This window comes from Suncus etruscus, chromosome 6, assembly GCF_024139225.1.
Source record: "Suncus etruscus isolate mSunEtr1 chromosome 6, mSunEtr1.pri.cur, whole genome shotgun sequence".
Classification (NCBI taxonomy): domain Eukaryota; kingdom Metazoa; phylum Chordata; class Mammalia; order Eulipotyphla; family Soricidae; genus Suncus; species Suncus etruscus.
In genome coordinates, this window is record NC_064853.1 from 25,960,617 (window position 1) to 25,979,093 (window position 18,477).

The window sequence follows — 18,477 nt, forward strand, 5'->3', positions numbered from 1 at the left end:
TCCAAACATCTCCCTGGAGACCTCTGCTGGCTGCACATGCCAGCACCTTCCCGGGAGCTTAGACAGATCAGAGAGAACTGGAGCACAGGAGAGAAACCAACTTTTTTTTTTTTTTTGGTACTCTACCCATGGTCCAGATGTATTCTAGCCTGTCACAGAGTGAGTGCTCAGGAGGGCCCACTGTCAGCCCTTACCTCTGTCCACCGAATGACTTTGCCATTGGCTTTGTATTCTGACCCGTGGAATATCTTCACACTTGTTATAGACTCCATGGACTTCCCATCTATTGGGCTGATGACACTGAAACAAACCAAAAGGACAAAAGAAGAGGTCAGAGCAACTCTAGAGGCCACTCACCCAGCCCAGCAAGTATGGGGTAGCTTATCTCAGCATGAAGCTGGCAGCCAGCACACTCATAGGAATGGCCAGGCAGGGAAATGGGTCCATGAACACATCTACAAATCCAGAATCATGTCAGGAAGTGATTCCCTTGGAGGGAAGGACCAATATCCTCAGACTCATTCTCTCCCCCGGCACAGAATACTCACCCAACACCTTGCTATACTCTCTGCTTGGACACAGATTCTACTTCTCACCCCATACTCCACCTGAGGATTGTACCTGGCCCCCCCTTCCCTTGTAGACATGTTACTTGGAAAAGTGGCAGTTTAACACATTTACTGATTCAAAGAATTCTTTCAACCAAAGGTGTGCATGGGGACAAATGACGGTCTGAACTGATGCTTGAGTATTTTTATTCTTTTGTTTGTGGAACACATCTGGTGTGCTCAGGAATTACTCCTGGCTCCGAACTCAGAAATCACTCCTGGCAGGCTTGGGGGACCATATAGGATACTAGGGATCAAACCTGGGTTGATCACATGCAAGGCAAACGTCCTACCCGCTGTACTATTGTTCCGGTCCAGTATCTATATTCTTTTTTTTTTCAGTATCTATATTCTTGATCATAACAAAATTTCTCCAGTGTTCACCAATAACTCCTCAGTTCCTGAACTGAACGAACAGGCCGTAATTTTCCTTTCTCCTCCCATAAAATGTAGCAAGTAGAAATGAAGAGAGCAAGACACACTTCTTCTGATGAGGATTCAAAATAATCAGCACCAAGATCCCAAACTCTTCCTAACAATTCCAAGCCTGTTTAATGTTTTAGCACCTCTACAAAACATCAGGTTTAACAGAGACTTCAGGAACTCACTTCATTTGGGTAGAAATTGTTCAAATTATTTAGAAAACACGAGGCATGATGTCTAACTCAGTAGACACCATGCCAAACAGCACCGAAAATAGGAGACCCACTAGGGTTGTGGGGGTAAGCAGGAATCAGAAAAGTGCCCAGGGACACCCTCAGCTGAAGGAGGCGTGTCCATATTTCTCTGAAGTGGCCATTGGTGCTGTCTCTTGGCACAGGAATGTGGGTGAATCTTTCCTGGCATCTTTTTTTTTTTGGTTTTTGGACCACACCCGTTTGACGCTCAGGGGTTACTCCTGGCTGTGCGCTCAGAAATCGCCCCTGGCTTGGGGGGACCATATGGGACGCCGGGGGATCGAACCTCGGTCCTTCCGATGCTAGCACTTGTAAGGCAGACACCTTACCTCTAGCGCCACCTTCCCGGCCCCCTTTCCTGGCATCTTAATGACCACATTCCTTTCCAGCTCTAACAAATGTTTAAACATAATATGCAATGACAATTCCCAGTAGAAAGTAAGGAGATATGTGGCTCTTTGTAAAGGAGGCAAAGCACCCACTGATGAGATGCTTCGATAACAAAGTTGAAAAATCTCTGTCAAGACTGGATTGATAGATGTAGGGTATTTGCCTTGTACATTGCCAGCTGAGACTGGCCTGAGTTTGATCCCTGGCATCCCATATGGTCCCCCAAGCCTGCAAGGAGTGGTTTCTGAGCACAGAGCCAAAAGTAACCCCTGAGGACTGCCGGGCATGGCCCAAAAACCAAAAGAAAAAAAGAAAAGAAAAATCTCTGTCAAGCCTAATGTGCACGGCAAACACCCTATCTGCTATACTAACATACCAATAGCCTGCTGGGACATTTTTATTTTTTACAATTTTTCTCAAAACTACACTGAGATCCTTGTTAGCAGGGTTGCATTTTTGTGTTCCTAGAAGCCCATAGAGAATAGGATCATTACTGTAGGGAGATGGATTGATAGGAACAAGTCCAATAGGAATTGTGGTATCTTCACTCAACCATTAAAACAGTGAAATAGGTACCCAATATTATCCTAGAGTCTGCGACACAGACATCCATAATCCATCCCATCAGGGCTAAGAAAACAGTCAGAGGGAGTACAAACCTGGGTGCACACAAGGTCATGAGTCTACTTTGCGGCACTGCCTGGGCACATTCCTGGTGATCCTGGACATGGACAGCCAGGTGTAGAAGCACCGGAAGTAGACCCTGGGTCTCCTAAGCACGGCTTGCGGGGGAAGTCCCCAACAAAAATATCCCTACTATCATAAAGCTTACAAGGGGCTGCAGCACAAATCATCAAAACAGTGTGTGTCTGAGTGCTTGAAGTGCTTTCAAGAAAAAGAAAATGGAAAGGAGCAGGAGGCAGAAGGGTGGGAGGGTAAAAGGGCCCTAAGGCTTACACAGGAGGGCTAAGGTCTGCCCTATGGAGAAGAGATATTTGGGCCCGGAGAGATAGCACAGAGGCGTTTGCCTTGCAAGCAGCCGATCCAGGACCAAAGGTGGTTGGTTCGAATCCCGGTGTCCCATATGGTCCCCCGTGCCTGCCAGGAGCTATTTCTGAGCAGACAGCCAGAAGTAACCCCTGAGCAATGCCGGGTGTGGCCCAAAAAAAAAAAAAAAAAAAAGAGATATTCTAGAAGCAACTGAGGGCAATGTGGACTGACAGGGTTACTGGGGTCAGAGTCTCAGTTTGGGTCAAACTCCAGCACAAAGACAGGTGCACTGCTAGGGTGGCCACCAAGAGCTCCCATGTGGCAGAGGATTTACCTCTGACCCTGAAGGATTCGGGAAGGATGTGGGGGTTGCTGAGGGCATCTGGAGAGAGAAGTGACATTATTTTGGCTGCTGAGCTGAAAACAGACTCAGTTTGGGGTGAGTCTCAACATCCCATTTGGTCTCCTAAGCACCACCAGGAGTAATTCCTGAGTGCAGAGCTAGGAGTGACCCCTCAGTATTGCCAGGTGTGGCCCAAAAACCAACTAAACAAAAAAAGGTAACTTCTGCATAGAGCCAGGAAGAAACCCCGAATGTCACTGGATGTTGCCCCATAACAAACAGTGCAGGCTGATCCCCTGCACTGCACAAAGTACTCTGAGCAGTATCAGAAGTCCCTGAGCACTGCTGAACGTGCCACTCCTCTACCCCCACCCCCATTCCCAAAAATCAGCTTTGGCTCAAAATTAGAAAAGGAAAATCAGTTTGGAGGTGAAGGCCAGAGCCAGATCCATTGAGGTACTGCTGCAGGGAGATAGGCCAGGGGACTCTGGACATCTTGAAGGAAAGCTAACCAGATGTGAAGTTGGATAGGTGCAGGGTATGAGAGTCAGAGTGGTTCCATGTGCTCCCATTTGGTCCCCTGTGCCTGCCAGGAGTGATTTCTGAATACAGAGCATCGCCAGGTGTGGCCCAACCCCCACACACACACACACAAAAAGAAAAATCTCTTGTCAAGCCTAATGTGCATGTTCTGAGTGTCCTCTGCCTCCTAGAGCTCCTGTGTTTCCCCCAATGGGAACACCAGATTGGCCACAGCTAACTTCATGGCTCATCAGGTTCTGCTCAAGCCTCAGCCATTTCTTGACGACGTCCTTCTGAAATACTCCCTGGTAAAGAGGGTTCTGGCCTGAAACACCAGCCTGGCAGCCCATAAAGAGGTGGAGACCTGAACTGGCATTGCCTGTGTCCAGGTCAGTCCTCGCCAGGGCCATGGGAACAACCACGAGACCAAGTCACCGCTGCCCAGCAGCTTAGAGAGCACCAGTGGCTCAGGGACTGTCCCTGTCAGCTCCTTCCTTCTTTCTTTCTTCTCCTCACAGGCCAAGGAAACTACAGTCTGGGAAGCGGCATTCTGACCATCTCTGCTTCCCAGACTGTCCCGGAAGCCAGAAAGCACCCATGGGCTGCAGCAACAGGCCTGGAGTTCAGGCACTCACCCCTTGTTGACGTTCTTGTCATCATCCACCCACTGGATGTGCAGGTGCTCCTGGGGCTCCTCGGCATCTGCCTTCCCACAGGTGATGCTGAAGTCCTTCATGTCCCGCAGCGCCTGCCGCAGGGCCTCCATGTTCTCGGCCGTGATCTGGACCATAACGCCGTCTGCGAATCAGACGGAGACAAAGAGGGAAGTGGTGAAGGGCAGAAGAAGCTGTGTGCAGGGCACTGGGCAAACTCTTGTGAGCCAAAATGTGAAAATCTTTTGTGTCATAAGGGACAGCGACTGCTCCGAGACCTTGTTCTCTGCACATCTTCACTTAGCACTGGTGGTACAAGGTGCGAGTGCAGAGAATGCCTGTCTGACCAAGAACCTGCCTGGGCCTTTCACTTTGGAAATACCAGGGTTTCTCTTGAGATAGCTCATAAGAGGTGCACCCCTCTCCCAAGTGGGGAAGTTGAGTGGGACTTTCCATACAGTCTCTGTCTGCCAGCTGAAACACTCCTTGGAGCCTGGAGCTGCTGTGAAAGCAGGAACAACCCTGGGCAGCGAAGCCATGCAAGGTGTCCAGGTGGAAGGATCTATGTCCTCATTTGGACTTGACACTGCCCCAGGCTATGCCCTAGATCCTGACCACCACGTAACTGCCAGGCTTCCAAGCGTCGCAAGTGAGACTATGACATCCTTTTATTTTCTCGGGGTGGGGATGAAGGAGGAATGGGTAACTGGGGCCACACTTGGTGGTGCTAGGGGCTACTTCTGGTCTTGAGAAGTGAATCATAGTGGGCCACATATGAAGTAAGCGCCTTAGTCCCGCTGCTGTCTCTAAGCAGGGTCTACCTCTAAGCAGGATCAGACCTATCAAGAACCTGACCTAGAGGAACCAGCCAGCATGAGAATTAGCTAATGTTCAATCATTAAGGTCTGGGCTAGTTTATTATGCAATAAGAATAGAAGATCAAAATACAGAGAAGAACAACTGGCAAAGAAAAGAAGCAGTAAACTCATTAACGTTTCATTAACTCATTTAATTAACTGCAGTTAGAATATGTGCCATGCCTAATTATAGTGAACTAGCCTCCGGACCCCTTCCTCCACCCAAATGAGGGTCACAGTGTTCATGAGAAAGACCGAACTGTATCTTCTATCCCTACAGCTGTCCTCCTGAACTCAACTGCGCCTCTTAGGTAGCAGCTCCCTGAGTGCAGACAGGCTCTTCCCCTTCCCCCATTTCACCTCGCTGTCCCTTATATCTCTCTCTACCATTCACTCATGTTGCTGGAGAATTGAGCACCCACAGTACCGTTTTAATGAGCTGAAGTGTGAGATGGTGCCGAGTAACAAGCCAGAGGCAGATGCTGGAGTCAGAGAGACAGAACAGGCTTTCTGGAAGATTCCTTGCATGTGGTTGGCCCTAGAGCCCTACAGCTCTGCTCTAGTGCCCAGACAAGCCTTGGCACAAAGGTCAAGCTGCACCACAGTGTCCTTAGGCCCTGGCACTAAATTGCTGGTCTGGTTGGCAAGAAACAGCCAAGAGGCAAGGCTTCCCTGTGACACTTCCCGTTTTAAGTTGCAGTTAGAACTGGATGAATGTGCAAGAATGAAATAATGCATCCCTTACCTTCCACAATACTGGACTTGGCAAGATAGCCTGAGGAGGATTTCAGAGCTCCACTGAACACAAAGAAACTGGCACCAGTCACTGAAATAGGACAGAATTAATTCAGTGATTCAAATCTTCATATGAAGAGATTCAGAACAACAACAACAAAAAATACTTGATAGGGGGCCGGGCGGTGGCGCTGGAGGTAAGGTGTCTGCCTTGCCTGCGCTAGCCTAGGACGGACCGCGGTTCGATCCCCCGGCGTCCCATATGGTCCCCCAAGAAGCCAGGAGCAACTTCTGAGTGCATAGCCAGGAGTAACCCCTGAGCGTCACAGGGTGTGGCCCAAAAACCAAAAAAAAAAAAAAATACTTGATAGGAATTCCTACCATCAAAAGCAAGAAACAGGTTCAAGTGATATAGGATAGTGGGTAGAGTGCTTGCTTTACACATGGCTGACCCAAGTCTGATCCCACCACCCCATATGGTACCCTGAGCCCATCAGGAGTGATTCCTGAATGCAGAGCATGGAGTAACCATAGCATCAATGGTGTGGCCCCCCAAAAAAAATAATTAAAAAAAAACAGGGCCTTGGGGCCGGCGAGGTGGCGCCTTGCAAGGTAAGGTGTCTGCCTTGCAAGCGCTAGCCGAGGAAGGACTGAGGTTCGATCCCCCGGCGTCCCATATAGTCCCCCCAAGCCAGGGGCAATTTCTGAGCACTTAGCCAGGAGTAAAACCTGAGCATCAAATGGGTGTGGCCCGAGAAACCAAAAAAAAAAAAAAAAGAGGGCCAAAGAAAAGGAACCTGTCCCTGAGCACAGTTAGGTATGTACCCACTAATCAAAGAAAGATAAAGCAAAAAAACAGCAACTCTACATATAGTGATATTTATGTAACGGTACTGCAAACCATGCCGACTAAAAAGTAAAAGGGGAATAAAAGACAAAAGGTGTCTGTCATAGATGGGGCATAGGTTAGGGCAGGCTAAAGCTGGAAGGAAACTGGGAATATTGGTGGTGGAAAATAAACAATGGTGAAGGTACGGGTGTTGGAACACTGACTAAAACAACCATAAACAATTTTATAACTATCTTGCAGTTATTCAATAAAAAAAAAAAAGTCCATCTACAACTCTGGGTTGGGTCTAGCTACTTAGGAATTCCACAATATCTGGAGTAAAATGTTTGAAAATGTTGAGGCTGGATTGATAGATAGCACAATGAGTAGTGTGTTTGCCTTGTTTTTTGGTTTGTTTGTTTGTTTGTTTGGGCCACACCCGGTGACGCTCAGGGGTTACTTCTGGCTATATGCTCAGAAATTGCACCTGGCTTGGGGGACCATATGGGACGCTGGGGGATCAAATCACGGCCTGTCCTAGGCTACCGCACACAAGGCAGACGACGCCTTATGCCCTGCGCTACCACTCCGGACCCATGTGTTTGCCTTGTATGTGGCTGACCTGGGTTCAATCCCCAGCATCCCATATGGTCTCCTAAGCCTGCCAGGAGTGATTTCTGAATGCAGTCAAGAGTAACCCCTGAGAGCTGCTGGGTGTGGCCCAAAAAACGAAACAAAAGTTTAATTAGTCCAATTAGCTGTGGTCCCTCTGCACAGAAGAGTACAGGAGAGAGGGCAGATCCAGTGACCCCTGCTTCTCATGACGATAGCGATACTCACCCTTTCGAGGCTGGTTGTGAATACTAATCGCCTGAGTCTGGTAGTTGCCATCATCATTCTGGACACACACGAGATGGGAATCAGCCTTCTCATTGAAGCACGCCCCCCCTGCAAGGACATGCTCGTTGGACTTGTTCATGGCTTTCATCATCTGCAAAGGAAGAGAAAAACTTTCTCATTCTGCCAGAAACAGGCTGGGTTTGTTGTTGTTGCTGTTTTGTTTTGCTATATTCTAATTTCTTTACCTTTTTCAAAGATTAAACAGAATATTAAAGTGGTACAGAGGTCCCAAAGAGATAGTACAGTGGACTGGGTGTTTGCTTTACACATGACCGACTCGGTTCAATCCCCAGCACCCTATATGGTAACCTAAGCCTACCGGGAGTGATCCATGAGCAATGAGCCAGGAGTAAGCCTTGAGTGCCAAGAGATATGGACAAAAGTCTAAAAATAAATTAAAAAAGACAAAGAGTTTTTCAAATAATAAAAAACAATGTGAAAATCCAGTCTCATTTTTGTTTTAGGCTATGTTCAGCTTTTAGGTCTAGTGAGTGTCGCTAGTATGGATTGTTGTACCTGGACTTGGTTTTCGTGGGTTAGGATCGGGGACACTTACTGCTGTGCTCAAACTTACTCTTGACTCCACGCTCAGGAATCAATCATGGTGGAGCTTGGGGGAACATATGTGGTGCCCAGGATTGAACCAGACCAGCAGTAGGCAAAACAAGTGCCCTCTTCACTGTACTAATAAGGTGCTATTGAACCCAGAGCCTCACAGATGTAAGGCTCAGTAATAAAATATTTTGAGGGCGATTGGAGTGATTGTACAGCAAGTAAGACATTTGCCTTGCATCAGGCCCACCCCAGTTTAAACCCTAGCATTCCATATGACTCCCCAAGCTACATCAGGAGTGATCTTTGAGCAAAGAGCCAGGAGTAAGCCCTGATCACTGCCAGGTTCGTTTTTAGAGAAAGCAACTATACAACAAATTCTTATTAGGCATATAATTTGCAAGTGTCTTACTATATTACATGAACTATTTTTTACTTATTAATATCCTTCTATGCATAAAAGGTTTTTTTTTACTAAGTCAGACTAATTTTTTAATTGCTTATGCTTTTAAAAAAAAATCAAAGGATCTAATGTCAATTCAAAGTTCATGAAAACATACCCTCATACTTTTTTCTAAGCATTTTATGGCTTTAACTCTTAGATTCATAGGTCTCAAAATCATTTTTAGTATAAACTTTAATACATGGTATGAAGTAGATATGAATAATATAGTTAGGGAATTCCTTTACACATAGAAATTCCATTGTTGGGGCAGAACAGATGGTGGTATGAATTCCGGCATCCCATATGGTCCCTGGGGCCTGCCAGGAGCGATTTCTGAGCACAGAGCCAGAAGTAACCCCTGAACGCTGGCAGGTGTGACCCAAAAACAAAACAAAACAACAACAACAACAAAATTCTATTGTTCTCACATTTTATTTTGCTTGATTTTGCTTTGTTTGGCTATGCTCAAAGTTTATTCCTGGCCCTGTGCTCAGGGATCACTGCTGGTGGTACACAGGGTACCATATATGATATCAGGAATGAAATCCAGGTTGGTCATATACAAGAAAGTACATGACCCACACTGTACTGTCTCTCTGGCCTCTCTGGCACCATTTTTTTTGAAAATTACTCTTTCATTGCTCAATTGTCTTACTAGCATTATTGAAATCAACCAGTCATACATGTATGAATTTATTTCTGAATAATTCTATTCTACTCCATGTTGAAACATACTGTTGGTTACTACTGACTTGCAGTAAGTTCCAAAATTGTAAAGTGTGAATCCTTGTGCTTTTCCAAGATCATTTTGGCTATAGGGGCCTCTGTAATGCAAAATGAGTTTGGATATCAGTGTTTCCTTTTCTGGGAAAAAAAAAAATCTAACAGTGTTTACACTGGATCTATAGTGCTGGTGTTGCATTTCGCCCTTATGATGGGCTTGGATGGAGAAGGATGGAGGCCTTTATTCTTAGGCCATGGCCACGTGGCTTCATCCCCCATCAACCGGCAGGTCTGGGGTCCAGGAAAGCGACGGGTATGGAACTCACTCACAGGCAGGCTTCAGGAAGCATCAACCTTATTCATGCCCTATCCACCACATGTGTGGCCTATATCATAACCTTTTAAGCATTCAGCCATTCTTAGCTAGCCCTGAATCTTAACTCCTTTCAGCCATCTTCCCTCTGACCTCCATGCTGGCAAAAGACCAAAAAGGGCCTCATCCCCTCTGGACAAAGTCTTATCTACCCTTTCCAAGACCCCTCCCAGGAAATGGGCGGGGTCTTGCAGGTAAGGTCAAGTTACCTAGGAAGAATGGGGGGATGAGGCTTCAGCTGGTACCTTAATGATACTATTTTCCAATCCATGAAGAAAGTGAAATGTCCTTTCCATTTCTCCACTTACTCTAATTTTATTTCACTTATTTAGCAACATTTTATAATTTTTAGGGTATAGGTCTTTTATTCCTTAAATTTATTCTTAGGTATTATAATAATACAATGCTGCTATCAGCATCTATGGTTATATTTCTCTCTTGAAAAGTTAATGTTTTTTTGGTTTTTGGTTTTTTTCTTTTTGGGTCACACCCGGCAGCGCTCAGGGGTTCCTCCTGGCAGGCTCGGGGAACCATATGGGATGCCGGGATTTGAACCAACGACCTTCTGCATGAAAGACAAACACCTTACCTCCATGCTATTTCTCTGGCCCCCAAAGTTAATGTTTTAATATATTACTATATACTGGAGGCATTCAATTAATAACTGAATATCCCTCTTATACTGACATTAACCCTCATTAACCCTAACCATTGTTCATTTCTATCAAGGTTTCTCTAAAACTTTTTTGGTTTTGGTTGGTTTTAGTTTATACCCAGTGGTGTTCAGGATTTACTCCTGGCTCTGAGTTAAAGGACTACTCCTGGTGGGGCTCAAGGGACCATATGGGATACTGGGGATTGAACTCCAAACCCAGGTCAGTAGCATACAAAGCAAGTGCACTACCGTTACACTATTGTTTGCAAAGATTACTTTAAAGTAAGGGGTTTTTTGCAAATAGAGTAGTTCAGCTAAAGAGTCCTCATATAGTAGTCAACACAGTGACTAAGTTAAGTACTTTTTTATTGTATCACATTAAAGAAACTAATATAATTTTTAGAGCAATTTTAAATGTTATGTTCACATAATTAAAAAATTTTACATTAATGTACTTTCTGATTTTGTTTACACTAAACAGATGAAGCTAATTTTCAATTCAAACATTTAATATAAATTCACTAGAAAAACAAATCATTTCCCTGAGATTGGGGGCTCCAGTGAACTATGGGAGAGGAATATTGGCACTTGGTAATGCAAACAGTAACATTTCATCCTTAAAATATACAAACATTTACACTCTGTTTGTTTGTTTTGCCAGGAGACAATTGTGTTGAGGGCTTACTAATGATTCTTATAGACAGGGTGCCAGGGACTGAACTCGGCCAGGCCAGTTGCTTGCAAGACAAGCATCCTACCCATTGCACTAACTCTTCTAGCCCCAAACACTAAAATTTTTTTTGGGGGGGGGCACTGGAATGTCTTTAATTTGGTCTATGTCTGTAAAACACAAAGGTGATCCGAACTCCGCACCCCCTGACCGGTGTTCACAGCCAGCAAGATCGAAACTCCTAGTGAAAAGGACTTTCAGGAAGGAAGGGAGGGAGGGAGGGAGGGAGGGAGGGAGGGAGGGAGGGAGGGAGGGAGGGAGGGAGGGAGGGAGGGAGGAAGGAAGGAAGGAAGGAAGGAAGGAAGGAAGGAAGGAAGGAAGGAAGGAAGGAAGGAAGGAAGGAAGGAAGGAAGGAAGGAAGGAAGGAAGAAAAAGAAAAGGACTTTCAAATACTTGGAAGTCTGACTTACTGTAACATAAGCATATTTGTCAGATAATGACAGAATTTTAACTGTGCTATTTCTTTACCCTTTTTGAGGGGCAGCACACCTGGGTTGCTCAGAAATCACTCCTTGGAGAATGATATGGGGTGCTGGGAATCAAACCTGGGTTGGATGTGTGCAAGGCATATGCCCTACCTGCTGTGCTGTTGTTCCAGTCCCCATTTTTCTACTTGTAATTCAAATCTGTAAGTTTTTGTATTTCTCCCTAGTATAAGACCTAATTGCCTGCTTCTTCTATAATAAAATAACAACCACTTAACTAATTTTTATAGTTTCAGATTTAATATAATGTATTACACAAACACACACACACACACCAAAGTACATCTCTGATCATGCCACTTCATATCTACTTTCAAAATCACAAACTGCGGGGCTAAAGCGGTGGTGCAAGCCATAAGGCATCTGCCTAGGACAAACACCGGTTCGATCCCCCAGCATCCCATATGGTCCTCCAAGCCAGGGGCGATTTCTGAGTGCATAACCAGGAGTGACCCCTGAGAGTCACTGGGTGTGGCCCAAAAAAAGAAAGAGAGAGAGAGAGAGAAAGAAAGACAGAGAGAAGAGAGAGAGAAAGAAAGAAAGAAAAGAAAGAAAGAAAGAAAGAAAGAAAGAAAGAAAGAAAGAAAGAAAGAAAGAAAGAAAGAAAGAAAGAAGGAGGAGGGAGGGAGGGAGGGAGGGAGGAGGGAGGGAGGGAGGGAGGGAGGGAGGGAGGAGGGAGGGAGGAGGAAGGAAGGAGGAAGGAAGGAAGGAAGGAAGGAAGGAAGGAAGGAAGGAAGGAAGGAAGGAAGGAAGGAAGGAAGGAAGGAAGGAGGAAGGAAAGAAGAAGAAAGGAAGGAAGAAGGAAGAAGAAGAAGAAGAAGAAAGAAAGAAAGAAAGAAAGAAAGAAAGAAAGAAAGAAAGAAAGAAAGAAAGAAAAAGAAAGAAAGAAAGAAAGAAAGAAAGAAGAAAGAAAGAAAGAAAAAAGAAAAGAAAAAAAGGGCGGGCGCGGTGGCGCTGGAGGTAAGGTGCCTGCCTTGCCTGCGCTAGCCTAGGACGGACCGCGGTTCGATCCCCGGTGCCCCATATGGTCCCCCAGAAGCCAGGGAGCAACTTCTGAGCGCATAGCCAGGAGTAACCCTGAGCATGACAGGGTGTGGCCGAAAAGAGAAAGAAAAGAAAGAAAGAAAGAAAGAAAAGAAAGAAAAGAAAGAAAGAAAAGAAAGAGAAAGAAAGAAAGAAAGAAAGAAAGAAGAAAGAAAAAGGAAAGAAAGAAAGAAAGAAAGAAAGAAAGAAAGAAAAAGAAAGAAAGAAAGAGAAAAAGAAAGAAAGAAAGATAAGAAAGAAAGAAAGAAAGAGGGGCCGGAGAGATAGCATGGAGGTAAGGTGTTTGCCTTTCATGCAGAAGGTCATCGGTTCGAATCCCGGGGTCCATATGGTCCCCGAGCCTGCCAGGAGCGATTTCTGAGCATGAAGCCAGGAGTAACCCCTGAGTGCTGCTGGGTGTGACCCAAAAAACCAAAAAAAAAAAAAAAAAAAAGAGAAAGAAAGAAAGAAAGAAAGAGAAGAAACAAAGATAGAAAGAAAGAAAGAAAGAAAGTAAGAAGAAAGAAAGAAAGAAGAAAGAGAAAGAAAAAAGAAAGAGAAAGAAAGAAGAAAGAAGAAGAAAGAGAAAGAAAGAAAGAAAGAAAGAAAGAAAGAAAGAAAGAAAGAAAGAAAGAAAGAAAGAAAGAAAGAAAGAAAGAAAGAAAAAGAAAGAAAGAAAAGAAAGAAGAAAGAAAATCACAAGCCTTGGGGCTGGAGTGATAGCATAGCAGGTAGGTAGGGCGTTTGCACGTGGCTGACCTGGGACAGACCCAGGTTTGATCCCCAGCATCCCATATGGTCTCCCAAGCCATGAGTGATTTCTGAGTGCATAGCCAGGAGTAACCCCTGACCGTCACTGGGTGTGGCCCCAAAACAAAAACAAACAAACAAACAAAAACACACAAGCTTCCTAAGTTCTCGACTCGGCCCAGCTTTCTTGGGCTGCTACCAGGGCTATTTCCGTAGGCAGTGCCATTTCCCAGCTCTAAGTTTCTGCTATCTCTTATTTAGTCTCACTTTTCTTCTCCTATATCCAAGCACCTGAAGCCCCCTCTCTAGCTCTACGCTAAACTTATGAGGCTTTAGTAAAAAACACCAGTTTCTGCATGTAGCATTCCTAATTTCTATTAGATACTAATGTGACTGCTGTTTCCTTTGAATTTCTTTGTATTTCTCACACCATCATCCACAGTCAGCCTTGGATTTGGATTAGTAGCCAAGTTTCAAGTCAAGACAACTGGCATTTCAACCCTGCCTTTTCCTCCTTCCCCCTTTCTTCCCTTTATTCCAACCCCTTGACTGCATGACCAAGACTTCACACCCACTTGTCAGAGGGTTGACCTATCATCAGATTTTGGAGTTCACTCACTCAGCTGAGGTGCTTACTTAGACTTGCTCGCCTTTAGCTGCAGGGGACTCAGGACCCTAACTTACCATCACACACATGCAGAGGCTTGCAATTTATGACTGTTGATATTTAACAGTGTTGCGGTGGTGTTACACCCCTCTTCACGGTGCTTACTGAAACCTAACTAAGTACATCTGGGGATTGCTCAGCAGTGCTTGCCAGATGGTACTTCGTGCAAATGGCATGTGTTATCTGGGACTGAATGCTGCTTTCTTACTTTGTTAACTAGCTATATGTCACTGAGCATGTACCATTTTTTGTTGTTGTTGTCACTGGGCCACCCCCGGTTGACACTCGGGGGTTACTCCTGGCTATGTGCTCAGAAATTGCTCCTGGCTTGGGGGATCATATGGGACGCTTGGAGATCGGACAGTGTCCATCCTAGGTTAGCGCGTGTAAGTCAAACAAATGCCTCACTGTTGTGTATGTAAATATTTTGGGGGATTACTATGTTGCTCACCCTAAACTGATGTAGGGTGATTGTGCCCTACCCTAGGGTTGACCTGGCATTCTGCCCCCACCCTAGGGTAGGACCTGATTCCTGCTTTCACCATTTGTTGGTATCTGATCCCACCATTGGTGGGACCTGATTCTGGAGTATAAAAACAGGAGTCTGTGGAAGGCCCAGAGGCTTTTGCTGGCTGGGACTGAATCTGAGTCTTTGGACTTCAGTTTTGTCCATCCGAATGAAGCAAATATTTCCACGAGCCTGATTGTCTGCGAGCTGTTTACCCGCGCGTTTCACCTCAGAACCGTGGGCTAGACAGGGTGGCAGACGCGTGCTCCTCCGAGCTGGAAGAAAAGGGCCTCATTCTCCATCCCTCCATCAGGTCACCTTTCAGGGGCTGACCTGCTACACCTCACCACCACCGCTCTGGCCCCAAGTAACTTGATTTATCTGTATGCCCATTTCTCTGTGTCTTCTATATAAAAAGTGGGATGATAATGAAATGACTTTACAGTTAGGAGAATAAAACAAATCTTTATACAGTGCTCAGAATACACCAAATACATACCAAGTGCTAATTAATTGTGAAGCAAAAGGTGTATACTTGTGCTCTCCACTCTGCTTGTATAATCATTAAGCAACCTAACAAGGCAGGCAAATAAATTCGGCACAGTACTTATATTTTCTTTTTCTTTTTCTATTTTTTTTTTTTTTTTTTGGTTTTTCGGGCCACACTCATTTGATGCTCAGGGGTTACTCTTGGCTAAGCGCTCAGAAATTGCCCCTGGCTTGGGAGGACCATATGGAATGCCCGGGGGATCGAACCGCGGTCCTTCCTTGGCTAGCGCTCACAAGGCAGACACCTTACCTCTTGAGCGCCAGCTCACCGGGGGGGCCCCCCCCCTTTTTTTTTACTTTTTAAACAAAGTCGAGTTTCCCCACGTTTGGGGGAAATCGCAGGGGTCAGCACATCCGGAGTGCAATGGATAAGCCTCACCCTGGGGAAACCACCTTCATGATCATGGTATCTCCCCTGCCAAGTAAGTATGGCACAGTACTTCTGAAGAGATCATGGAGTGTGGAGCCTTCTTTAGAGCTCTCAAATGAGTGCCCATGACAAGGACAATGACACACTGGGCAAGGAAAGGGAAACAACCTTGTTGGCAAGTGTGCGCACTAGGGGACAAAACCTGTGAGCCAGGGAACTGAGCTGCTGCAGATGGTTATTATCACAAAAAACAACACTGGAGCATTTCAAGTGAGTCCAAGCTGGAGCTTATCTTTCTGTGCCCCTCCCGCAGTCAAAGCGCCCATAAAAATCAAATGAGCCAAGGCCGAAGGAATAGGCTCTTGTACATGCTTTGGAAGCAGGAGACCCATATTTGATGCCCCAGATCATGTGCCCCTGAGCTCATTGGGTTGCTATGAGGAACATTCCCCCAAAAGGATCTGCAGGGGGAGAGGAGGCACATCACCATCAGTTGTGGCCCTCAAACAAACAAAAATCATAAAAGCCAATTATAATACAGTTTTGTTGAAAGAATGGTGAGAAGTTACAAACACCCATCTATGTATCTCTGAATTAATGCCACAACATCTCAAGGTTAAAAAAAAGTTGACAGTGTGCTAGAGACAGAAATTGCCATGTATGCAGCAAACCAGGGTGTGACCCCCAGTGCCTCTAGAAAGGATCCCTTGAGCCCCACTGGGAGTGATCCCTGAGCATAGAGCAGCACTGGGAACAAACTCAGCACAGTCAGATGTAGTCCTCCCCTCCAAAACGAAATACATAAATAAATATAAAACTAGATAAAAGAAAAAAGCCTAGATAAAAGAAGGGACATCCTAGGAGTTCAGGACTTCTTGTGTCTCAGAGCCTAAACAGCAAGGCTCTAAATACTAGGCAAAAGGAATAATTCTGCAGGGCATGGAATAATAATGCAGGGCTGGGTGAAGAGTCGTCTGTCATTCTTGTCAGCATACATGTGGAGACTAGGAACAAGGATAGTACTGAGCTCAACAGGGACCAATGGCTGCAGTCAGTGGAGTTACAGCAGCCAAGGGCTGGCTTCTTCTTGGAGATCCTTTCATTTCCATTTTTTTCATCATCAGTGAAGTACTGTTGCCTGAAGAGCTTTTATACCGTGATCAACAGGAGGATCACCACCTTCCTCAGTCTTCTCCAGGGCACCTTCCACCAATTCCTTTCAATCCTTTTGAAAATAGATAATCAACTCCTCTTCCCCTAAAGTGGGGGGGCTCGGTAATGTATTCCTTGAAGGCCAAAAATATAAAGCATTTCTCCAGGAGGTTTTAGGGCCATCTGCTTTTGATAGAACTATAAAGAATCTTTAAAATTATGCTTTTGTAATTTCACATTGCTCTGAAGATATCTATGTAGCTTTGAATTGAAATAAACTAAAACTCCTATTTTAGAATCCTAGAGTGGAAAGAATATTAAAGGGTATTCCACTGATGTTATAAATGATGGGGAACTGTACAGAAGTTTGATTTCATAGTTTCTTTCATCACAATCAATGAAAACTACTCCATTGGCTTTGGTGAAGGGTGGTAAGACATTATTTCTTTTCACTTGTGCCTATTCTTTCAGTGACATGAATATTAAATATCCACTGCATTTCTAGAAATAATCACTATTAATTTTTATTTACTTATTTTTTGGTTTTTGGGTTACACCCAGCAGCACTCAGGGGCTACTCCTGGCTCTGTGCTCAGAAATCGCTCCTGGCAGGCACGGGGGACCATATGATATTCTGGGATTCAAACCATCATAGGTCCTGAGTCGGCCACTTGCAAAGCAAACACCCTACAGTTGTCCTATCTCTCCGGCCCCAATTTTTATTTATTTTAACTTTATTAATATATTTTGGGGATTCTGAGCCACATCTTGAGAGCATGCTAGAGATCAAACCTAGGTTGACTACATGCAAAACAAACACCTTGCCCCATTGTACTAGCTTTCTGGTCTTTTTTTTTTTTTTTTTAATATTTTCAGGGCCTCACCTTGGCAGTGCTTCGGTATACCACTACTCCTGTTGGTGCTCACAGATCACAGGATTCTAACTACTGTTTCAGACCTAACAGCATGCAAAACAAATGCTTTACCCTCTGTCATATTTCTCTAGATCAGGGGTCTCAAACTCTAGGCTCGAGGGCCGTTTGTGGCCCTCCATACAACATTTTGTGGCTCTGCCCTAGAGGAATCTTTTTTTGTTTTGTTTTGTTTTAGTTGTTTGGGTCACACCCATCAATGTTCAAGGCTTATTACTGACTTTGCACTCAAGGATCACCCCGACTTTGCCTCCTGCAGCCCCCAGGTAAACTGAGTTTGAGACCCCTGCTCTAGATCTTTTTGTTTGTTTGTATTGGGGTCAGACCCAACAGCACTCAGGGGTTACTCCTGGCTCTACACTCAGAAGTCACTCCTGGCAGGCTTGGGGGACCATATGAGATGCTAGGATTCGAACCACCATTCTTCTGCATGCAAGCCAAACGCCTTACCTCCATGCCATCTCTTAGGCCCCTTCTCTAGATCTTTTAAATGTTCTGAATTTTAAACTACTTTAGCAAGAATTTTTTTGTTTTCATTTTTTAGTTACAATTGACAGTACTCAGGGGTTACTCCTGGCTTGGCATTCAGGGATAACTCCTAGTGGGCTCAGGAAACCATCTGGGATGCTGGGAATCAAACCTAGGTCGGCCTTGTGCAAGGCAAGTGGCAAGTGTCCTACTTGCTGTATTATCTCTCTAGTCCTAATTGAAATTAAAACTCAATAAGTATTTTTTGTTTGTTTACTTTATTATTTGGTGGGATGCACCTGGCAATGTTTAACACTTGGGGATCACCATGGACAGTGCCTGGGGTACCATATACAATGCTGGGGATTAAATCTGGTCTGCCACTTACAAAACAAACTTACCTATTAGCCTCAAGCAAGCAATTGTCCTTTCAACTAAAAACATAGTCAAATTATACTCTTTCTCTAAGAGAACCCTAACCCTAACTAATCCAATCCACTTCCTACAGCAACCCATACCCAAGTTAGCACACAAGTTAGCATCAATTGAACAACAGAACTATAATTAACATTCATTTTTAACTAAATCATA

General features: G+C 44.9%; 1 protein-coding gene and 1 pseudogene across 2 annotated transcripts in view; both read right to left on the reverse strand.

Moving 5' to 3' along the window:
- ZFYVE9 (zinc finger FYVE-type containing 9) overlaps nucleotides 1-18,477 on the reverse strand; it is a 167,226-nt gene that overhangs the window by 4,661 nt on the left and 144,088 nt on the right. For both annotated transcript variants that reach the window (XM_049774628.1, XM_049774627.1), the window contains 4 exons: nucleotides 7,445-7,595; nucleotides 5,786-5,866; nucleotides 4,166-4,328; nucleotides 195-300 (listed from right to left, as the gene is read on the reverse strand). In XM_049774628.1, the coding sequence (XP_049630585.1) occupies nucleotides 195-300; nucleotides 4,166-4,328; nucleotides 5,786-5,866; nucleotides 7,445-7,595 (501 nt within the window). The remainder of the gene's footprint in view (nucleotides 1-194; nucleotides 301-4,165; nucleotides 4,329-5,785; nucleotides 5,867-7,444; nucleotides 7,596-18,477) is intronic.
- Nucleotides 15,260-15,394, reverse strand: LOC126012740 (uncharacterized; annotated as a pseudogene).